A 21,422-nucleotide genomic window follows, 5' to 3' on the forward strand; every position below is an offset into this window, starting at 1 on the left:
AGGTGACACCAATCAGTGCGTCCTACGTGCTAACGAGCTAGACGTGCTAACGAGCTAGACGTGCTAACGAGCTAGACGTGCTAACGAGCTAGACGTGCTAACGAGCTAGACGTGCTAACGAGCTAGACGTGCTAACGAGCTATACATGTTAACGAGCTATACATGCTAAAATCCAAACCTCAAAACATAAATGGAAAAACCAAAGACTGTAACACCTTAAGAGAATGCTTACCACCAACAGAAAACAACTTATATTTCATATTATAATCAACTACAATGCTTCACCTTCACCAATATAAACATGTTGTCTACTGGCTGTCAACAATTAAAAACAAGAAAAAAAAATGTTTTTCCCCACTAGCTTCTAGAACTCTCGTCCCCTTGGAACAAAATTAATCTTCAGGAAGGAACGCAACACTTATTTGTCATCACTCATCGATATCATGTTGAAATCAATTGCGTGAGAGGAGGGAGATGAGGTTGAACGTCCTGTTAAAACTAACAGCTAAAAACCACACAGAATCTGGGAATAATGTGTACATCACTGGTTAGAGGACAACTTGTAGAAAACAGCTAGCTACATTTTGAAGTGTTGCATTTTGATTCAAGTGGGTCACCAACATGGTAAGTGTAACACAGCTCTTTTTGTGTTAGTCACTTTTTGTTAAATCTCATAAATAGTAACTCTTTCATTTCAGAGCCTGGATTTTCCCCCTGAGGCTAATATCCATATCATGTTGAAATCAATAGAACAGGGGACAAACGTTTAGGGTTCTACATTGTGACATCATTAATATACTCCTACTACAATGTTAAAACATTCTACATTGTGACATTAATTCATTGATATCATGAAACAACTCCATGTATTTTCTGATGTTTAGTCAGAGATCTTTTATCAGAGTATCTCTTCCCACATTGAGTACAGCTATAAGGATTCTGTCCTGTGTGTATTCTCTGATGTGATTTCAGGGTTTGTAGCCGAATAAAACTCTTCCCACATTGATCACAGCCATAAGATTTCTCTCCTGTGTGTGTTCTCTGGTGTATAGTTAGATAGCTAGATGTAGTAAAACTCTTCCCACATTGATCACAGCCATAAGGTTTCTCTCCAGTGTGTATTCTCTGATGTGATTTCAGGGTTTGTAGCCGAATAAAACTCTTCCCACATTGATCACAGCCATAAGATTTCTCTCCTGTGTGTGTTCTCTGGTGTATAGTTAGATAGCTAGATGTAGTAAAACTCTTCCCACATTGATCACAGCCATAAGGTTTCTCTCCAGTGTGTATTCTCTGATGTGATTTCAGGGTTTGTAGCCGAATAAAACTCTTCCCACATTGATCACAGCCATAAGGTTTCTCTCCTGTGTGTGTTCTCTGGTGTATAGTTAGATAGCTAGATGTAGTAAAACTCTTCCCACATTGATCACAGCCATAAGGTTTCTCTCCAGTGTGTGTTCTCTGGTGCATAGTTAGATAGCTAGATGTAGTAAAACTCTTCCCACATTGATCACAGCCATAAGGTTTCTCTCCAGTGTGTATTCTCTGATGTGATTTCAGGGTTTGTAGCCGAATAAAACTCTTCCCACATTGATAACAGCCATAAGATTTCTCTCCTGTGTGTGTTCTCTGGTGTATAGTTAGATAGCTAGATGTAGTAAAACTCTTCCCACATTGATCACAGCCATAAGGTTTCTCTCCAGTGTGTGTTCTCTGGTGCATAGTTAGATAGCTAGATGTAGTAAAACTCTTCCCACATTGATCACAGCCATAAGGTTTCTCTCCAGTGTGTATTCTCTGATGTGATTTCAGGGTTGGTTGCCAAATAAAACTCTTCCCACATTGACTACAGCCAAAAGGTTTCTCTTCAGTGTGAATTCTTTGATGTATTTTAAGTTTAACTGAAGAGGTGAATCTTTTCCCACTGTCAGAGCAGCAGTTAGATTTCTTCCCTGTGGGTCTCTGCTGGTGTTTCTTGAGGAGTTCTGATCTGGAGTGACTCTTCTCTGCCTCTTCAGCATCATGAGGTTGTTGAGGCTCCCCAGAGGATCCACGATAGTTAAGTATCTCTCCTGTGTGAATGACAAAGTCAGACAGATGGTTAAAGGCCCAAAACAGCAGAAATCCATTGTTTATTTCAGGTAAAATGTGATGCCCAGAGCATACCCATGAAGTTGTACAACAATTGACATCTGTTAAATTATTTGACAATTTTTTTTATTTTTATTTCACCTTTATTTAACCAGGTAGGCAAGTTGAGAACAAGTTCTCATTTACAATTGCGACCTGGCCAAGATAAAGCAAAGCAGTTCGACAACATACAACAACACAGAGTTACACATGGAGTAAACAACATACAGTCAATAATACAGTAGAACAAAAAATAAGACTATATACAATGTGAGCAAATGATGTGAGATAAGGGAGGTAAAAGCAAAAAAATGCCATGGTGGCAAAGTACATAAAGTATAGCAAGAAAAACACTGGAATGGTAGATTTGTAGTTTGAAGAAAGTTCAAAGTTCAAATATAAATAATATGGTGCAAAGGAGCAAAATAAATAAAATAAATAAATAAATAATAATTAAGACAGTCAAGTTTGTAACAATCATATTTTGTCTTGTTTTCACATTAGTAGTAACTAGAAATAAGATATTAAATTTGTTAAAATCCTAAGCAGTGTGCCAGACGACTTTTGGTCTCCAATATAGGCCCCTTTCTGTGTTTGATAAAATTGCGTCATGAGGGCAATGCGCACACAATTTGGTTGCAGAAACTGGTCCCTGCTAATGAGGAAACCACTAGTTATGGATGTAGTATATCTGCTAATGAGGAAACCACTAGTTATGGATGTACTATATCTGGTAATGAGGAAACCACTAGTTATGGATGTAGTATTTATGGTAATGAGGAAACCACTAGTTATGAATGTAGTATATCTGGTAATGAGGAAACCACCAGTTATGGATGTAGTATATCTGCTAATGAGGAAACCACTAGTTATGGATGTACTATATCTGCTAATGAGGAAACCACTATGTACTATATCTGCTAATGAGGAAACCACTAGTTATGGATGTAGTATATCTGGTAATGAGGAAACCACTAGTTATGGATGTAGTATATCTGGTAATGAGGAAAACACTAGTTATGGATGTAGTATATCTGCTAATGAGGAAACCACTAGTTATGGATGTAGTATATCTGCCTGGAGCAAAAATGGTGAGCGAAGATTTTAGTTTTCCACAATATATTCTGAAAATTACAGCACACTATCAGCACAAGATCAGGAGTGCTACTCAAGGAAACTCACATTAAGCTCTGTGTCTATTCACTAATTCACCACCGTGGTGGAAAACTCAGGGGAGTTCTCATAGGCTGACTGCAAAAATAGCCTCCATTTACAGGTTGCTTATAAGTGCATTTCACATTACTTTTGGATTATAATTGTAAGGCTCGCTTGAATCACCTGCTTAATATGTTTGTGTTATTGTCTCAAATCAATTTCTTTATACTTAAAAAAACACTTCAACCAGTAAAATGCTCTTTGGCTAGCTTTAACATCAGCCTGACAATGAGGGTTTGTACACTAAGTGTTTAACAAATAGGCCCATAGCTTCACCTAACAATAACATAAACCTACTGAAGGACCCATAACTTCACCTAACAACAACATAGACCTAGGACTATATATTTAATATTTCAGGTGAAACAAGGAAACTAAAATGTATTTGTCATGACATTTCATAACCAGATAATTTTGTGAATAATCCCACAAGGCTACTCTGTAATGTGTTGTCATTCTAAATGTCCTGAATAAAGGAAAATAGCTCTGTGTGTTGTAAAATAGCCTATCCACCAAGGAACAGTTCTCTACACATTATGAGCTAAGTATCTTTGTGTCCAGACAGACTAACGAGACCCTACTGGAAATCAAGTAGACAATAACACATTATAAACATAAATTTGTTAGGGATTTTGGATCCAACGTGGAGCACGGCATCACGGTCTTTACCTGAGTAATGAATGAAGAAGCACTTTGGTTGTTGTTGCATGCATAGAAATGCATGCATACCAGTGGTTGTATCTCTGTAGGACATGCCAGTAGGCTACAGTAGGTTGTAACTCTCTAGGTCATGCCAATAGGTTACAGTAGGTTGTAACTCTAGGTCATGACAGTAGGTTACAGTAGGTTGTACCTCTGTAGGTCATGCCAGTAGGCCACAGTAGGTTGTAGCTCTGTAGGTCATGCTAGTAGGTTACAGTAGGTTGTATCTCTCTAGGTCATGCCAGTAGGTTACAGTAGGTTGTATCTCTCTAGGTCATGCCAGTAGGTTACAGTAGGTTGTATCTCTCTAGGTCATGCCAGTAGGTTACAGTAGGTTGTAATTCTCTAGGTCATGCCAGTAGGTTACAGTAGGTTGTACCTCTGTAGGTCATGCCAGTAGGCCACAGTAGGTTGTAGCTCTGTAGGTCATGCTAGTAGGTTACAGTAGGTTGTATCTCTCTAGGTCATGCCAGTAGGTTACAGTAGGTTGTATCTCTCTAGGTCATGCCAGTAGGTTACAGTAGGTTGTATCTCTCTAGGTCATGCCAGTAGGTTACAGTAGGTTGTATCTCTCTAGGTCATGCCAGTAGGTTACAGTAGGTTGTATCTCTCTAGGTCATGCCAGTAGGTTACAGTAGGTTGTATCTCTCTAGGTCATGCCAGTAGGTTACAGTAGGTTGTATCTCTCTAGGTCATGCCAGTAGGTTACAGTAGGTTGTAACTCTCTAGGTCATGCCAGTAGGTTACAGTAGGTTGTACCTCTGTAGGTCATGCCAGTAGTCCACAGTAGGTTGTAGCTCTCTAGGTCATGCCAGTAGGTTGTAACTCTCTAGGTCATGCCAGTAGGCCACAGTAGGTTGTATCTCTCTAGGTCATGCCAGTAGGTTACAGTAGGTTGTAACTCTCTAGGTCATGCCAGTAGGTTACAGTAGGTTTTATCTCTGTAGGTCATGCCAGTAGGTTACAGTAGGTTGTATCTCTCTAGGTCATGCCAGTAGGCCACAGTAGGTTGTATCTCTCTAGGTCATGCCAGTAGGTTACAGTAGGTTGTAGCTCTGTAGGTCATGCCAGTAGGCCACAGTAGGTTGTAGCTCTGTAGGTCATGCCAGTAGGCCACAGTAGGTTGTAACTCTCTAGGTCATGCCAGTAGGTTACAGTAGGTTGGAACTCTCTAGGTCATGCCAGTAGGCCACAGTAGGTTGTATCTCTCTAGGTCATGCCAGTAGGTAACAGTAGGTTGTAACTCTAGGTCATGCCAGTAGACTACAGTAGGTTGTAACTCTCTAGGTCATGCCAGTAGGTTACAGTAGATTGTAACTCTCTAGGTCATGCCAGTAGGCTACAGTAGGTTGTAACTATCTAGGTCATGCCAGTAGGTTACAGTAGGTTGTAACTATCTAGGTCATGCCAGTAGGTTACAGTAGGTTGTATCTCTAGGTCATGCCGGTAGGCTACAGTAGGTTGTAACTCTAGGTCATGCCAGTAGGTTACAGTAGGTTGTAACTCTCTAGGTCATGCCAGAAGATTACAGAAGGTTGTAACTCTCTAGGTCATGCCAGTAGGTTACAGTAGGTTGTAACTCTCTAGGTCATGCCAGTAGGTTACAGTAGGTTGTAACTCTCTAGGTCATGCCAGTAGGCTACAGTAGGTTGTAACTCTCTAGGTCATGCCAGTAGGCTACAGTAGGTTGTAACTCTCTAGGTCATGCCAGTATGCTACAGTAGGTTGTAACTCTCTAGGTCATGCCAGTAGGTTACAGCAGGTTGTAACTCTCTAGGTCATGCCAGTAGGTTACAGTAGGTTGTAACTCTAGGACATGCCAGTAGGTTACAATAGGTTGTAACTCTCTAGGTTGTAACTCTAGGACATGCCAGTAGGTTACAGTAGATTGTAACTCTCTAGGTCATGCCAGTAGGTTACAGTAGGTTGTATCTTTCTAGGTCATGCCAGTAGGTTCCAGTAGGTTGTATCTCTCTAGGTCAGGCCAGTAGGTTACAGTAGGTTGTAACTCTCTAGGTCATGCCAGTAGGCTACAGTAGGCTGTATCTCTCTAGGTCATGCCAGTAGGTTACAGTAGGTTGTCTCTCTCTAGGTCATGCCAGTAGGCTACAGTAGGTTGTATCTCTCTAGGTCATGCCAGTAGGTTACAGTAGGTTGTATCTCTCTAGGTCATGCCAGTAGGTTCCAGTAGGTTGTAACTCTCTAGGTCATGCCAGTAGGTTACAGTAGGTTGTATCCAAGTGGAAACAATTATCAACCCAATGTGGAAAGTGTTGAATTTGGTCAACAACAAAATGAATGGCTTATTTGCTACTTGAGGTTTACTTGATCTAACAGAAGTTTCGTAATGATTAAGTTGTTACGTGGACACGTGACATACCGACAACTTTGATAAAAACACTATAGGATTTGTCTCCAGATCGCTATGCATATTCATGCTAGTAGCTTAGCATCTCTCTCCATTGAATACAGGCGGTTGAAGACAACAACCCTCATAGAATATAAACAATAGATTACAATAATAAGATGTATCCACCAATCCAAAGACAGGATAGGTGGGAGCGAGACAACCCACAGTGCAGCTTTGTGGACAACGACTCCCCTTGTTAGGACGGAGAGACATCTTGTCAGTATATCCATAATCTTTGGTGTAGCCAACCCAACTCTCACATGGCTCTATTGGGGGTCACGGTGTGCAGTAAAACATCACTACATTAAAATCAATACATGCCGTGGCCCCCCAGTCTGCGGTCAGCAGATAGACCCTCCTCAAATATATATGTTAAGTCACTTTTTGGAAACGGAACGGAGAAAACAAGGGGTAGCTTGTTCTCTACGTCGTCTGATTCTAGACATATCAGTCATCATCCCAGGGCCCTCCGTTGAAGAGGTATTGACGAGCCAACTCCGAATATCCAAAGTTAAAAACTAATTGAAGGCGGTACTTACTGGTGTTACTCAGATCTCCTGTCTCCTCTTCATCTTTCAATGTGACAGTAATCTCTCCTTCCTTCTTCACTCCAAAAACAGCATCATCCTCTTCTTCCTCTTGTTTAACTGAAACGTCGTCCTCTTCTTCTTTCACTGTAACAGCCTCACCCTCTACTTCTTGTTTTACTGAGACATCCTCCTCTTCCTTCTCCTCTTTCACGACAATGTTCAGCCCCAGAGCTTCTTTCTCCGTCCAGCAGACCTCCTCTTCTTTAACAGGAGGGGAGTAGTTTAGGGAGCTCATGTTCGGGGATGTTAGCTAGCTAGCTATCATTAGCGACTAGGCTAATGCTAACTTAACCAGCCAGCTACTATAGCTGACTAATAAAAAATAACGTAATATTAAATTAAATAGGTTAACAAGTAGATACGACATAAGTGTGTCTAAAACACAGTAGCTAATATAGACCGAAAGCGTCTAAATAGCTTGAATGTTTCGGCTATGTTGGCTAGCAAGCTACCGAGGTGGTTGACGAGCTGTTTATGAAGAACCGTCCACTAGATTATACGTCACGCTGCAGCATCGCCTGAAAGACGCACATCGCCGTCTGCTGACTGGAGGGAAACGCAGTTGAGGATCAGATTTTATTTTCAGACAAAGATTATTTTACATGGATTTAATTAAATAATACTATTATATTGAGACATACAAAGACAGGAATGTGGTGATTGATTAGTGAGAATAAAAAATGTTCACTACAGCACATTTAAGGCAGTTTCATTCAGTCAAACAACATATAAATAAGTAGCAAGCTACTGTCGGTCTATACTGCTCCTACATGGTGTAACAATACATCATGTAGATGTATATAATGAACAGACTAGGTCTATACTGCTCCTAAATGGTGTAACAATACATCATGTAGATGTATATAATGAACAGACTAGGTCTACACTGCTGCTACATGGTGTAACAATACATCATGTAGATGTATATAATGAACAGCCTAGGTCTATACTGCTCCTACATGGTGTTACAATACATCATGTAGATATATATAATGAACAGACTAGGTCTATACTGCTCCTACATGGTGTAACAATACATCATGTAGATGTATATAATGAACAGACTAGGTCTATACTGCTCCTACATGGTGTAACAATACATCATGTAGATGTACATAATGAACAGACTAGGTCTATACTGCTCCTACATGGTGTAACAATACATCATGTAGATGTATATAATGAACAGACTAGGTCTATACTGATCCTACATGGTGTAACAATACATCATGTAGATGTATATAATGAACAGACTAGGTCTATACTGCTCCTACATGGTGTAACAATACATCATGTAGATGTACACTACCGTTCAACAGTTTGGGGTCACTTAGAAATGTCCTTGTTTTTTAAAGAAAGCACATTTTTCATCCATTAAAATAATAATAAAATTGATCAGAAATACAGTGTAGACATTGTTAATGTTGTAAAAAATATATTTTTTAAAAATTAAACAAATTCACCTTTATCTAACCAGGTGGCCAGTTGAGAACAAGTTCTCATTTACATCTGCGACCTGGCCAAGATAAAGCAAAGCAGTGCAACACAAACAACAACTTGTTCTTTAACAAAGCTTTTGTAAACAGTGTTGTTGCATAACAATCAGGCAGTAGAACAACAATAATCATCACCCTCTTGACCAATCTTCCCTCCCCTTAACATTGGGTTGATTCAGACCCTGCCAGTGTACCAGGTGGACATTGGGTTGATTCAGACCCTGTCAGTGTACCAGGTGGACATTGGGTTGATTCAGACCCTGCCAGTGTACCAGGTGGACATTGGGTTTGATTCAGACCCTGCCAGTGTACCAGGTGGAAATTGGGTGGATTAAGACCCTGTCAGTGTACCAGATGGACATTGGGGTTGATTCAGACCCTGTCAGTGTACCAGGTGGACATTGGGTTTGATTCAGACCCTGCCAGTGTACCAGGTGGACATTGGGTTTGATTCAGACCCTGTCAGTGTACCAGGTGGACATTGGGTTTAATTCAGACCCTGCCAGTGTACCAGGTGGACATTGGGTTTGATTCAGACCCTGCCAGTGTACTAGATGGACATTGGGTTGATTCAGACCCTGCCAGTGTACCAGGTGGACATTGGGTTTGATTCAGACCCTGCCAGTGTACCAGGTGGAAATTGGGTGGATTCAGACCCTGTCAGTGTACCAGATGGACATTGGGGTTGATTCAGGCCCTGTCAGTGTACCAGGTGGACATTGGGTTTGATTCAGACCCTGCCAGTGTACCAGGTGGACATTGGGTTTAATTCAGACCCTGCCAGTGTACCAGGTGGACATTGGGTTTGATTCAGACCCTGCCAGTGTACTAGATGGACATTGGGTTGATTCAGACCCTGCCAGTGTACCAGGTGGACATTGGGTTTGATTCAGACCCTGCCAGTGTGCCATGTGGACATTGGGTTTGATTCAGACCCTGCCAGCATGGCCAGAAATGTATTCCAAGGTCAGTAACTTATAACCACAGAACCACCCCAGACCTTTCATGCATCACTAAAAACACCTAAGTATTAGATTTACTGCCATGGTCTAGTATGTCACTGCATCAGACACCAGTCACAATGCTGGCTGAGGTACTAGTAAAACATGACATATTATTTCCTAACCATTCACAATGCTGGCTGCGGTACGAGTAAAACATGACATATTATTTCCTAACCATTCACAATGCTGGCTGAGGTACGAGTAAAACATGACATATTATTTCTTAACCATTCACAATGCTGGCTGAGGTACGAGTAAAACATGACATATTATTTCCTAACCATTCACAATGCTGGCTGAGGTACGAGTAAAACATGACGTATTATTTCCTAATTGTAAAAAAATCCCCACTCCTTAATCAACTAGTCTTTCACTGTTTAACCAGAATAACAGGAGTTGTGTCCTTCAAACTGTTAGATTGTTAGTCCAAAAGAATATTCAGCTACTTAGATGTCATGTATTGTCATGTTATGCTCACTATAAGAAGTCCTGAATGTATTGAAATGCCTGGAAGGGATGTGTTAATTCATAACCCATCATTTATACCTGTTAATTCATAACCCATCATTTATACCTGTTAGTTCATAACCCATCATGTATACCTGTTAATTCATAACCCATCATGTATACCTGTTAATTTATAACCCATCATTTATACCTGTTAATTCATAACCCATCATGTATACCTGTTAATTCATAATCCATCATTTATACCTGTTAATTCATAACCCATCATGTATACCTGTTAATTCACAACCCATCATTTATACCTGTTAATTCATAACCCATCATGTATACCTGTTAATTCATAATCCATCATTTATACCTGTTAGTTCATAACCCATCATTTATACCGTTAAATCATAACCCATCATTTATACCTGTTAATTCATAACCCATCATTTTATACCTGTTAATTCATAACCCATCATTTATACCTGTTAATTCAGGGGCGGTTCAGGCAGGCTGGCACGCTCCCTAACCATACTCGGCAGGAACTCATGGGGATCCATAATAAACCCCAGGAAGAGTAGCTGCTGCCTTGACAGGAACTAATGGGGATCCATAATAAACCCCAGGAAGAGTAGCTGCTGCCTTGGCAGGAACTCATGGGGATCCATAATAAACCCCAGGAAGAGTAGCTGCTGCCTTGGCAGGAACTAATGGGGATCCATTATAAACCCCAGGAAGACTAGTTGCTTCCTTGGCAGGAACTAATGGGGATCCATAATCAATACAAATACTTGTATCAATATATTTGTGTCTCTTTACTCTCGGATTCTAAAATGCTAATTAGCATCAAAGTAGATGACATGCAAGACTACAAATCCCTGCAAGCTCCTGCATGTCATCTCTAGCCAACACCTTTAACAGAACAGTTCACTGAATTGTCCATTGAAATAAATTTTGACAATTTAATCATTGCTACATTAAGGCCTGATTGCTGGAGTGCTGCAGAGATGGTTGTCCTTCTGGAAGGTTCTCCCATCTCCACAGAGGAACTCTGGAGCTCTGTCAGAGTGAACATCAGGTTCTTGTTCACCTCCCTGACCAAGGCCCTTCTCCCACGATTTCTCAGTTTGGCCGGGCGGCCGGCTCTAGGAAGAGTCTTGGTGGTTCCAAACTTCTTCCATTTAAGAATGATGGAGGCCAGTGTGTTCTTGGGGACCTTCAATGCTGAAGACATTTTTTGGTACCCTTCCCCAGATCTGTGCCTCGACACAATCCTGTCTCAGAGCAATATGGACAATTCCTTTGACCTCATGGCTTGGTTTTTGCTCTGACATGCACTGTAAACTGTGGGACCTTATATAGACAGTTGTGTGCCTTTCCAAATCATGTCCAATCAATTAAATTTACCACAAGTGGACTCCAAGTTGTAGAAACATTTCAAGGAAGATCAATTGAATCAGGATGCATCTGAGCTCAATTTCGAGTCTCATAGCAAAGGGTCTGAATACTTAAGTCAATACATTTGTAAAAATGTTTTTTTTAAATGATTTTGTTTTGTCATTATGGGTTATTGTGATGTCATTATGGGGTATTGATTATTCAATTATAAAATTATTCAACTTTAGAATAAGGCTGTAATGTAACTAAATGTTTAAAAAGTGAAGGGGTCTGAATACTTAATGAATGCACTGTATACCCCTTGCAGTTTTGTACACAGTCATGTGATACGTGGTATAGAAGAGTCCAATCTTAGGAGAGTACATGGGAGGCACTATACTGTGTGTCTGCATGTGTCTATCTGGTTAAAACCACTGTTACAGGAGCCCCTCCACCCTCTGGTGGGATGGATCATGTCTACAGAGAAACCTAGATTCAAATACTTAGATTTGTGTGTATTGGGTATATGTTGTGAAATTGTTAGATATTACTTATTAGATATTACTGCACTGTCGGAGCTAGAAACACAAGCATTTCACTACACCCACAATAACATCTGCTAAACACGTGTATGTGACCAATAAAATGTGATTTTGATTTGAAATAAACGTCCTATTTATCAAAGATGCTTTTGGCTGGAGTCAAAATGACTCCAAAGGATTTGAATTTGTTAAAAGTCCATATTGATACATAAACACTAAACCATGATATAGATTTCTTAAGAACAAGTTGATTGACAAAGTCATGAAAATTTGGAAGAATTGAATAAACCACATTTTGGCTATGATAAAAGATATGCCTCTGGGGTCAAAATGATCCATGTCAGAAGTACGGTTCAATGAAAATATGTAGTGGGTGTAAAGTTTGTTTTCAATTCTCACTTATTAAACACAAATCAATCAACACATGCTTCTCTTTGAACGACTTAATATAATATTAAACTTTTCTGAAATAAATGAAAAATAAACGTTTGGTTCCTCAACTGCGTTGCCCTCCAGTCAGCAGATGGCGATGTGCGTCTTTTAGGTTCAGGCGATGCTGCCAGTGTGACGTATAATCTAGTGGACGGGACGCTCCTTCAACAACAACAGCTAGTCAGACACCTCGGTAGCTTTCTAGCAAACATAGCTACAACATTCACGCTCTTTACACTGTTTTGGTGTATATTAGTCGCTGTGTTTTAAACACACTTCTGTTGTATGTACTTGTTGGCCCATTTAATTCTATATTTATGTTGTTTGTCAGCTAGCTGGTTTGCTAAGTTAGCTTAGAACTAGGCTAGTCGCTAATGCTAGCTAGCTAACATCTCCGACCATGAGCTCACTAAGCTATTCTCCTCCTGCTAAAGAAGCGGAGGCCTGCTGGACGGAGAAGGAAGCTCTGGTGAAAGAGGAGGAGGAAGAGAAGGATGTTACAATACAAAAACAAGTAGAGGGTGAGGCTGTTACCGTGAAAGAAGAAGAGAAAGACGTTTCAGTGAAAGAAGAGGAGGAAGAGACTGAGGATGATGCAGTTTTTGGAGTGAAAGAGGAGGAGGGGGAGATGATTGTCACATTGAAAGAGGAGGAGGAGACAGGAGATCTGATTAAGACCAGTAAGTACTGTCTTAAAATGCGTGGTTTTAAAGCGAAGTTCGACTGAATTTTTATGCTTGAATATGTTGTTTAATGTAGGAATTGATAAAACTAAGATGTGTATACCACCAAAGAGCGGGTCACCAACAACACGTTAACAATGGATTTACACGCAAAATCCCATCTTTAATGTTTCACAGAATGGACTTGCTCTTATCATGACTCAAATTACGTTGCATTACACTGGAGCGCGATTCCATGCCAACGTGGGCCGATAATATTTTTAGTATCTCAGAATATATTGTTTTGGCAATTCTCTCATAGAAACCTCATTGGAGGAAGTATGTTCGATATGTTTTTTACATTTGTAACACAAACCATGTTTGAGAAAACCATGATAAAAGGGCCATTATAGGACCTTTTTAGACCTGTGCATGCCTCCTGTCAGATGGTGTATTGGGTCGTTATGGGGTATTAGGGTATTGTGTCATCATGGAGTATTGTGTCATCATGGAGTATTGTGTCATCATGGGGTATTGTGTCATCATGGGGTATTGCGTCATCATGGGGTATTGCGTCATCATGGAGTATTGTGTCATCATGGGGTATTGCGTCATCATGGGGTATTGCGTCCTCATGGGGTATTGCGTCATCATGGGGTATTGCGTCATCATGGTGTATTGCGTCGTTATGGGGTATTGTGTCATCATGGGGTATTTTGTCATCATGGGGTATTGTGTCATCATGGGGTATTGTGTCGTTATGGGGTATTTTGTCATCATGGGGTATTGGGTCGTTATGGTGTTTTGGGTCGTTATGGGGTATTGGGTCGTTATGGTGTTTTGGGTCGTTATGGGGTATTGGGGTATTGTGTCGTTATGGGGTATTGTGTCATTATGGGGTATTGGGTCGTTATGGGGTATTAGGGTATTGTGTCGTTATAGGGTATTGGGTCGTTATGGGGTATTGTGTCGTTATGGGGTATTGTGTCATTATGGGGTATTGTGTCATTATGGGGTATTGTGTCGTTATGGGGTATTGGGTCGTTATGGGGTATTGGGTCATTATGGGGTATTGGGTCATTATGGGGTATTGGGTCATTATGGGGTATTGGGTCGTTATGGGGTATTGTGTCATTATGGGGTATTGTGTCGTTATGGGGTATTTTGTCATCATGGGGTATTGTGTCATCATGGGGTATTGTGTCGTTATGGGGTATTGGGTCGTTATGGGGTATTGGGTCGTTATAGTGTATTGGGTCGTTATGGGGTATTGTGTCATTATGGGGTATTGGGTCGTTATGGGGTATTGGGTCGTTATGGTGTATTGGGTCGTTATGGGGTATTAGGGTATTGTGTCATTATGGGGTATTGGGTCATTATGGGGTATTGTGTCATTATGGGGTATTGTGTCATTATGGGGTATTGTGTCGTTATGGGGTATTGTGTCGTTATGGGGTATTGGGTCGTTATGGGGTATTGGGTCGTTATGGGGTATTAGGGTATTGTGTCGTTATGGGGTATTGTGTCATTATGGGGCATTGTGTGTAGATTGATGAGGAGAAAAATGGATTTAATCCATTTTAGAATAAGGCTGTAATGTAACAAAATGTTGGAAAAAGGGAAGGGGTATGAATCCTCCCGAATTTACTGTATATTTAAAACCAAATTTAACTATCCATTGTTTTGCAAAGTTGGTTTCTGTTAAAGTGTTTGGTCCTGTTCGTGCGGGTCAAACAGAAACACCCTGATGATTGGTTGACAATAGAACCTTCCACAATGCAGCCAATGGCTGTAAGTTACAGCTGGTGATGAGGAACTGTCTGCAGTTGACTTTATGATCTTTGATCAAATGGTTCATTTAAAGTTCATGTAGTCAACATGTAGGCGCAAGTTGGACACTTTTTATCCCCATAATGCGTCACAATTTGAAAGCCGGTGACTTGACAAAAGTGGCCCGCTCGAACGAGCCCATTGCTATGACGTGCAAATATCTGTCCAAGCGTTGTAATATCTGTCAGGCGTCAACAACGTCTGAGCAGAGAAACGCGCCTAGACTGCCCCTTTCAGGTTGATTGAGGTGTGGCAACCAAAAATGCTGTGTTCGTAACCAAGTGGGAGGTCGGGATTTTCCAGTTGTGAAGTCGTAAATACCAGTTGGATGGCCGTTCATGTGGATTTTTCCCAGTCGTATGTGGTAAATTCCCACTTGGTTATGAATGCAGCGTACTGATAACTAATCCCAGATGTGTCATTGGCGTTGTTTCCAATGAGAGAAGTTGTATCGTGCCTCACATTCATCACACATGACATAGCTACCATCTTGCTCTTTCAGCACTTCAGCAAATCTTTCTCAAACATTACTTTTGTGGTCCTCCCTTCTTTATTTTCAACTCTCCATTTCGCAGATTTTCTTAATAAATTAAAAAACAATTATCTGTTTGTTTGACTGAGTGACGAAATATTGCAGATGTGAAGTGGTATAGTATGTTTTAAATTGTCATGAAGTCTAATCAATCAACACCTGCTTGCTTCTCTTTGTACATGTCAATATAATATTAGTATCTAATGAAATAAATGATATATATAAAAAAAACGTTCTGAAAATTAAATAAACGTATTACACCAGTCAGCAGATGACGATGTGCTTCTTTGAGGCGACGCTACCAGCGTGACGTGTAATCTAGAAGACGGGACGCTTCTTCAACAACAGCAGCTAGTCAGCCACCTCCATCCAGTAGCTTGCAATTTAAACATATATATTTAACCTTTAACTAGGCAAGTCGGTTAAGAACAAATTCTTATTTACCAAGACGGCCTACCAAAAGGCCTCCTTCGGGACGGGGGCTGGGATTAAAAATAAACGAGATAAAAGAAAAATATAGGACAAAACACACATCTCGACAAGAGAGGCAACACAACACTACATAAAGAGAGACATAAGACAACAACATAGCATGGCAGCAACACATGACAACATATCATGGTAGTAACACAACATGACAGCAGCACAAAAACATGGTATAAACATTATTGGGCACAGTCAACAGCACAAAGGTCAAGAAGGTAGAGACAACAATACATCACACAAAGCAGCCAGATCTGACAATTGACATTATATTGTCAAGATTTGAGTTAAGTCCTTAGCTAGGACACTAAAAAAAAAAATCTGAATTTATTAACATTTTATTAATTAAGCAGACGCAGATCGACTTACATTAGTGTGTGCATACATTTTCGTACTGGTCCCCCGTGAGTATCAAACCAACAACCCTCGCGTTGCGTGCGCCATGCTTTACCAACTGAGCTACACGGAACTATTCTAACAGTATGTATTCATAATGTTCATATTCACATGAAGCTACAGGTCTGCATTAAACTATTCTAACAGTATGTATTCATAATGTTCATATTCACATGTAGCAACAGGTCTGCATTAAACTATTCTAACAGTATGTATTCATAATGTTCATATTCACATGTAGCTACAGGTCTGCATTAAACTATTCTAACAGTATGTATTCATAATGTACATATTCACATGTAGCTACAGGTCTGCATTAAACTATTCTAACAGTATGTATTCATAATGTTCATATTCACATGAAGCTACAGGTCTGCATTAAACTATTCTAACAGTATGTATTCATAATGTACATATTCACATGTAGCTACAGGTCTGCATTAAACTATTCTAGCAGTATGTATTCATAATGTTCATATTCACATGTAGCTACAGGTCTGCATTAAACTATTCTAACAGTATGTATTCATAATGTTCATATTCACATGTAGCTACAGGTCTGCATTAAACTATTCTAACAGTATGTATTCATAATGTTCATATTCACATGTAGCTACAGGTCTGCATTAAACTATTCTAACAGTATGTATTCATAATGTTCATATTCACATGTAGCAACAGGTCTGCATAGACGAAAGTTTTGGCTGTAAGAAGTCAGACAAAACATATTTCCTTTCCTCATCTTTAAATTCTTTAAATGAATAAACAATGTAGTGAATATTTTTCTAAACTGCGTTACCCATTCCAGTCAGCTGACGGCGATATGCGTCTTCAGATGGTGACGTCATATCTAGTGGACTAATCGACACCGGATGCTGTTTCCACAACACGGATACTGACTCATTCAACCACCTCCGTAGCCTGGTAGCCAACATACAACCGAAAACAAGCTCTTTGGACCATTTTTGTGTATATTGATCTCGGTGTTTTTAACACAATCCTCTTTACGTATCTACTATTTAACTTAAAGTAATTTGCTTGTTAAATGTACAAATGTGTTGATTATACTAAGTCTAGCACTAAGCTTATCGCTAATGCTAGCTAGCCCGACCATGAGGTCGCTAAGCTACTCTCCTCCTGATGAAGAAGAGGTCTGCTGCACGGAGAAAGAAGCTATGGGGCTGAACATTGTCATGAAAGAAGATGAGGAGGATATTACAGTAAAAGGAGAGGAAGAAGCTTTCAGAATGAAAGAGGAGGATGAGGAGGCTATCAGTATCACATTGAAAGAAGAGGATGTTACAGTGAAAGAAGAGAAAGAACCTTTTAGAGTCAAAGAAGAGGAGGGGATAGAGGCTGTCACAGTGGAAGGAGAGGAGGAGGATATTACAGTGAAAGGAGAGGAAGAAGCTTTCAGAATGGAAGAGGAGGATGTTAGAGTGAAAGAAGAGGAGGGGATAGAGGCTGTCACAGTGGAGGAAGAGGAGGAGGATGTTATAGTGAAAGGAGAGGAAGAAGCTTTCAGAATGAAAAAGGAGGAAGAGGAGGATGTTATAGTGAAAGAAGAGAAAGAACCTTTTAGAGTGAAAGAGGAAGAAAGGATAGAGGCTGTCACAGTGGAAGAAGAGGAGGTAGAAGCTTTCAGGATGGAAAAGGAGGAGGAAGAGGAGGAGGATATTACAGTGAAAGGAGAGGAAGAACCTTTTAGAGTGAAAGAGGAAGAGAGGATAGAGGCTGTCACAGTGGAAGAAGAGGAGGTAGAAGCTTTCAGGATGAAAGAGGAGGCCATCACATTGATAGAAGAAGAGGAGGATGTTTTGGGAGAGGAAGAGGAGACTGAAGATCTGATTAACACCAGTAAGTACTGTCTTAAAAACACAGCCAGAAACTCTGCAGTTGTTGAACTAATGTGTGGTTTGAAAGCCAAAGGGTCATTGCACTGAAATGTGCTCCTCACCAGAACCCCAAATATAAGCTTGTAAAACTCCTGTTGTGTGTAAACAATGCAAATGTAAACAAACACTGTATTTGACTCAAAACGTGGTTAAAACAATCATTTTGATCTCATTATTGGTCCTTGCATCACAGCTCTGTCTATGAATTAGAGTTGTTCCATTTCTTCAAACCCTCAGCTACTCTCCCCTATCTGTTTATTAGGACAGTGGAGATATAAAACGTTTAAGTACCAATAAGGTGTATGATATTTATGGCTCTACCTTTCTCACTCATTATTATTCATGATCCATTCATGATTATCCCCCCCAAAAAAATATTTGTATTTTATTTAACCAGGCAAGTTAGTTAAGAACAGATTGTTATTTACAATGACGGCCTACCGGGGAACAGTGGGTTGTTCAAGGGCAGAAGGGCGGGCAGAACGACAGATTTTTAACTTGTCAACTCGGGGATTCGACCCAGCAACATTTCGGTTACTGGCCCAACGCTCTCACCACTAAGCTACCTACCGAACCCATCATGTTAGCATCCACAAAGTGTTAAGAAACATATTCTATTCTTGTGTGACTCGTATGACACAATACATTATTTACCGTTGTTAGGTTCTAATTCTCAGAGTGAAAACCCAACGGAAAAAGCTGAACCAGTTTATTCTTCCCAGAGGGTCAATCCAGTTGGATTAGACAAAAAAACCTCCTCCTGCACATCTGTACAAACATTGTATTTTTACTGCACTTTACTTCACTTTACTGGACACTAAATAAAACTTTTCTTCCTCCCTTAACGTGACCTGACCTCGACCCCCCTTCATCACTAATCCGTGGCTCTCTCCCCTTATCAATGCCTGCCACATGTGACCGCTTCCCTGCACTCAGTCTTTCAATAGGATCCCTGATATAATGTAAACATTATACATTACTTCCTCCCTTAACGTGACCTGACCTCGACCCCCCTTCATCACTAATCCGTGGCTCTCTCCCCTTATCAATGCCTGCCACATGTGACCGCTTCCCTGCACTCAGTCTTTCAATAGGATCCCTGATATAATGTAAACATTATACATTACTTCCTCCCTTAACGTGACCTGACCTCGACCCCCCTTCATCACTAATCCGTGGCTCTCTCCCCTTATCAATGCCTGCCACATGTGACCGCTTCCCTGCACTCAGTCTTTCAATAGGATCCCTGATATAATGTTAACATAAAACATTACCCTCTCGCCCTCATGTTCATGAATAAGTATATTTCATATTCTCAGAACCCAACACCATTCATTTCTATTGGGTACAACATCATCTGAAACACAACCAAAACAAACTGCAAATGTATCCAACAAGTTTGTAGAGTCACAAGCTTGATGTAGTCATTGCGTTCTAGGAATATGGGACCAAATACTTTAATTCACATAAAAGTGAATTTATCCAAATACTTATGACGCATTCAAATGGGGGGACTAGATACATGAAGTGATTTTATTTCTAAATGGTAAAACAGATGCCCTGAAAATACCCTCAAATAAAAGGTGATGTTCTGTACTGTCTCATATGAAACATTTGATCTAAAATGCTGGAGTACAGAGCCACATTAAACGGTTTATCTTCCCTGTCCAGATACATACGTAGGGGAGAACAGAGCCACATTAAACGGTTTATCTTCCCTGTCCAGATACATACGTAGAGGAGTACAGAGCCACATTAAACGGTTTATCTTCCCTGTCCAGATAAATACGTAGGGGAGTACAGAGCCACATTAAACGGTTTATCTTCCCTGTCCAGATAAATACGTAGGGGAGTACAGAGCCACATTAAACGGTTTATCTTCCCTGTCCAGATAAATACGTAGGGGAGTACAGAGCCACATTAAACGGTTTATCTTCCCTGTCCAGATACATACGTAGAGGAGTACAGAGCCACATTAAACGGTTTATCTTCCCTGTCCAGATACATACGTAGGGGAGTACAGAGCCACATTAAACGGTTTATCTTCCCTGTCCAGATAAATACATAGAGGAGTACAGAGCCACATTAAACGGTTTATCTTCCCTGTCCAGATAAATACGTAGGGGAGTACAGAGCCACATTAAACGGTTTATCTTCCCTGTCCAGATAAATACGTAGGGGAGTATAAATAGTTTAAGCAATAAGGCCCGTATACTACAGGTATGACAACCTGATCTACATGAATGCAGCTTCCACTTCATTAAAGCCGTTAGATGCAGTTTATCGTAGCGCTCTTCGTTTCATCACAGGTGACAGGTTTTGCACTCCACCGCTCGCTCTATCAGAAAGTAGGATGACCCTCTTTGACCTCACGTAGGTTGAAACACTGCATTTTATTCATTTATAAAGCCCAACACTTGCAACGAGATTGGTCAAGTATAACTTGTGTGCAGTGTTCAGTGCCTCTTTGTATGTAGTCTGATGATATACCAGGGACTGGGGATGCAGTTAGGTTTTTACAGTCTGGTGATATACCAGGGACTGGGGATGCAGTTAGGTTTGTACAGTCTGGTGATATACCAGGGACTGGGGATGTAGTTAGGTTTGTATGCAGTCTGGTGATATACCAGGGACTGGGGATGCAGTTAGGTTTGTACAGTCTGATGATATACCAGGGACTGGGGATGCAGTTAGGTTTGTATGCAGTCTGATGATATACCAGGGACTGGGGATGTAGTTAGGTTTGTACAGTCTGATGATATACCAGGGACTGGGGATGTAGTTAGGTTTGTATACAGTCTGGTGATATACCAGGGACTGGGGATGTAGTTAGGTTTATATGCAGTCTGGTGATATACCAGGGACTGGGGATGCAGTTAGGTTTTTACAGTCTGGTGATATACCAGGGCTTGGGGATGCAGTTAGGTTTGTATGCAGTCTGGTGATATACCAGGGACTGGGGATGCAGTTAGGTTTGTACAGTCTGGTTATATACCAGGGACTGGGGATACAGTTAGGTTTGTATACAGTCTGATGATATACCAGGGACTGGAGATGTAGTTAGGTTTGTACAGTCTGGTGATATACCAGGGACTGGGGATGTAGTTAGGTTTTTACAGTCTGGTGATATACCAGGGACTGGGGATGCAGTTAGGTTTGTACAGTCTGGTGATATACCAGGGACTGGGGATGCAGTTAGGTTTGTACAGTCTGATGATATACCAGGGACTGGGGATGTAGTTAGGTTTGTATACAGTCTGGTGATATACCAGG

The 21,422-nt window shown here is 40.6% G+C and overlaps 1 protein-coding gene across 1 annotated transcript in view; it reads right to left on the reverse strand.

Annotated features, from left to right (window-relative positions):
- Positions 1–364: 364 nt before the first annotated feature.
- LOC115186495 (zinc finger protein 271-like) overlaps positions 365–21,422 on the reverse strand; it is a gene marked incomplete at its 5' end in the record, with an annotated part of 49,103 nt that continues 28,045 nt past the window's right edge. Inside the window, 2 exons of the mRNA XM_029746117.1 lie at positions 365–397; positions 862–1,805. Coding sequence (XP_029601977.1) covers positions 365–397; positions 862–1,805 — 977 coding nt within the window. The remainder of the gene's footprint in view (positions 398–861; positions 1,806–21,422) is intronic.

This window comes from Salmo trutta, unplaced genomic scaffold (assembly GCF_901001165.1).
Source record: "Salmo trutta unplaced genomic scaffold, fSalTru1.1, whole genome shotgun sequence".
NCBI lineage: Eukaryota > Metazoa > Chordata > Actinopteri > Salmoniformes > Salmonidae > Salmo > Salmo trutta.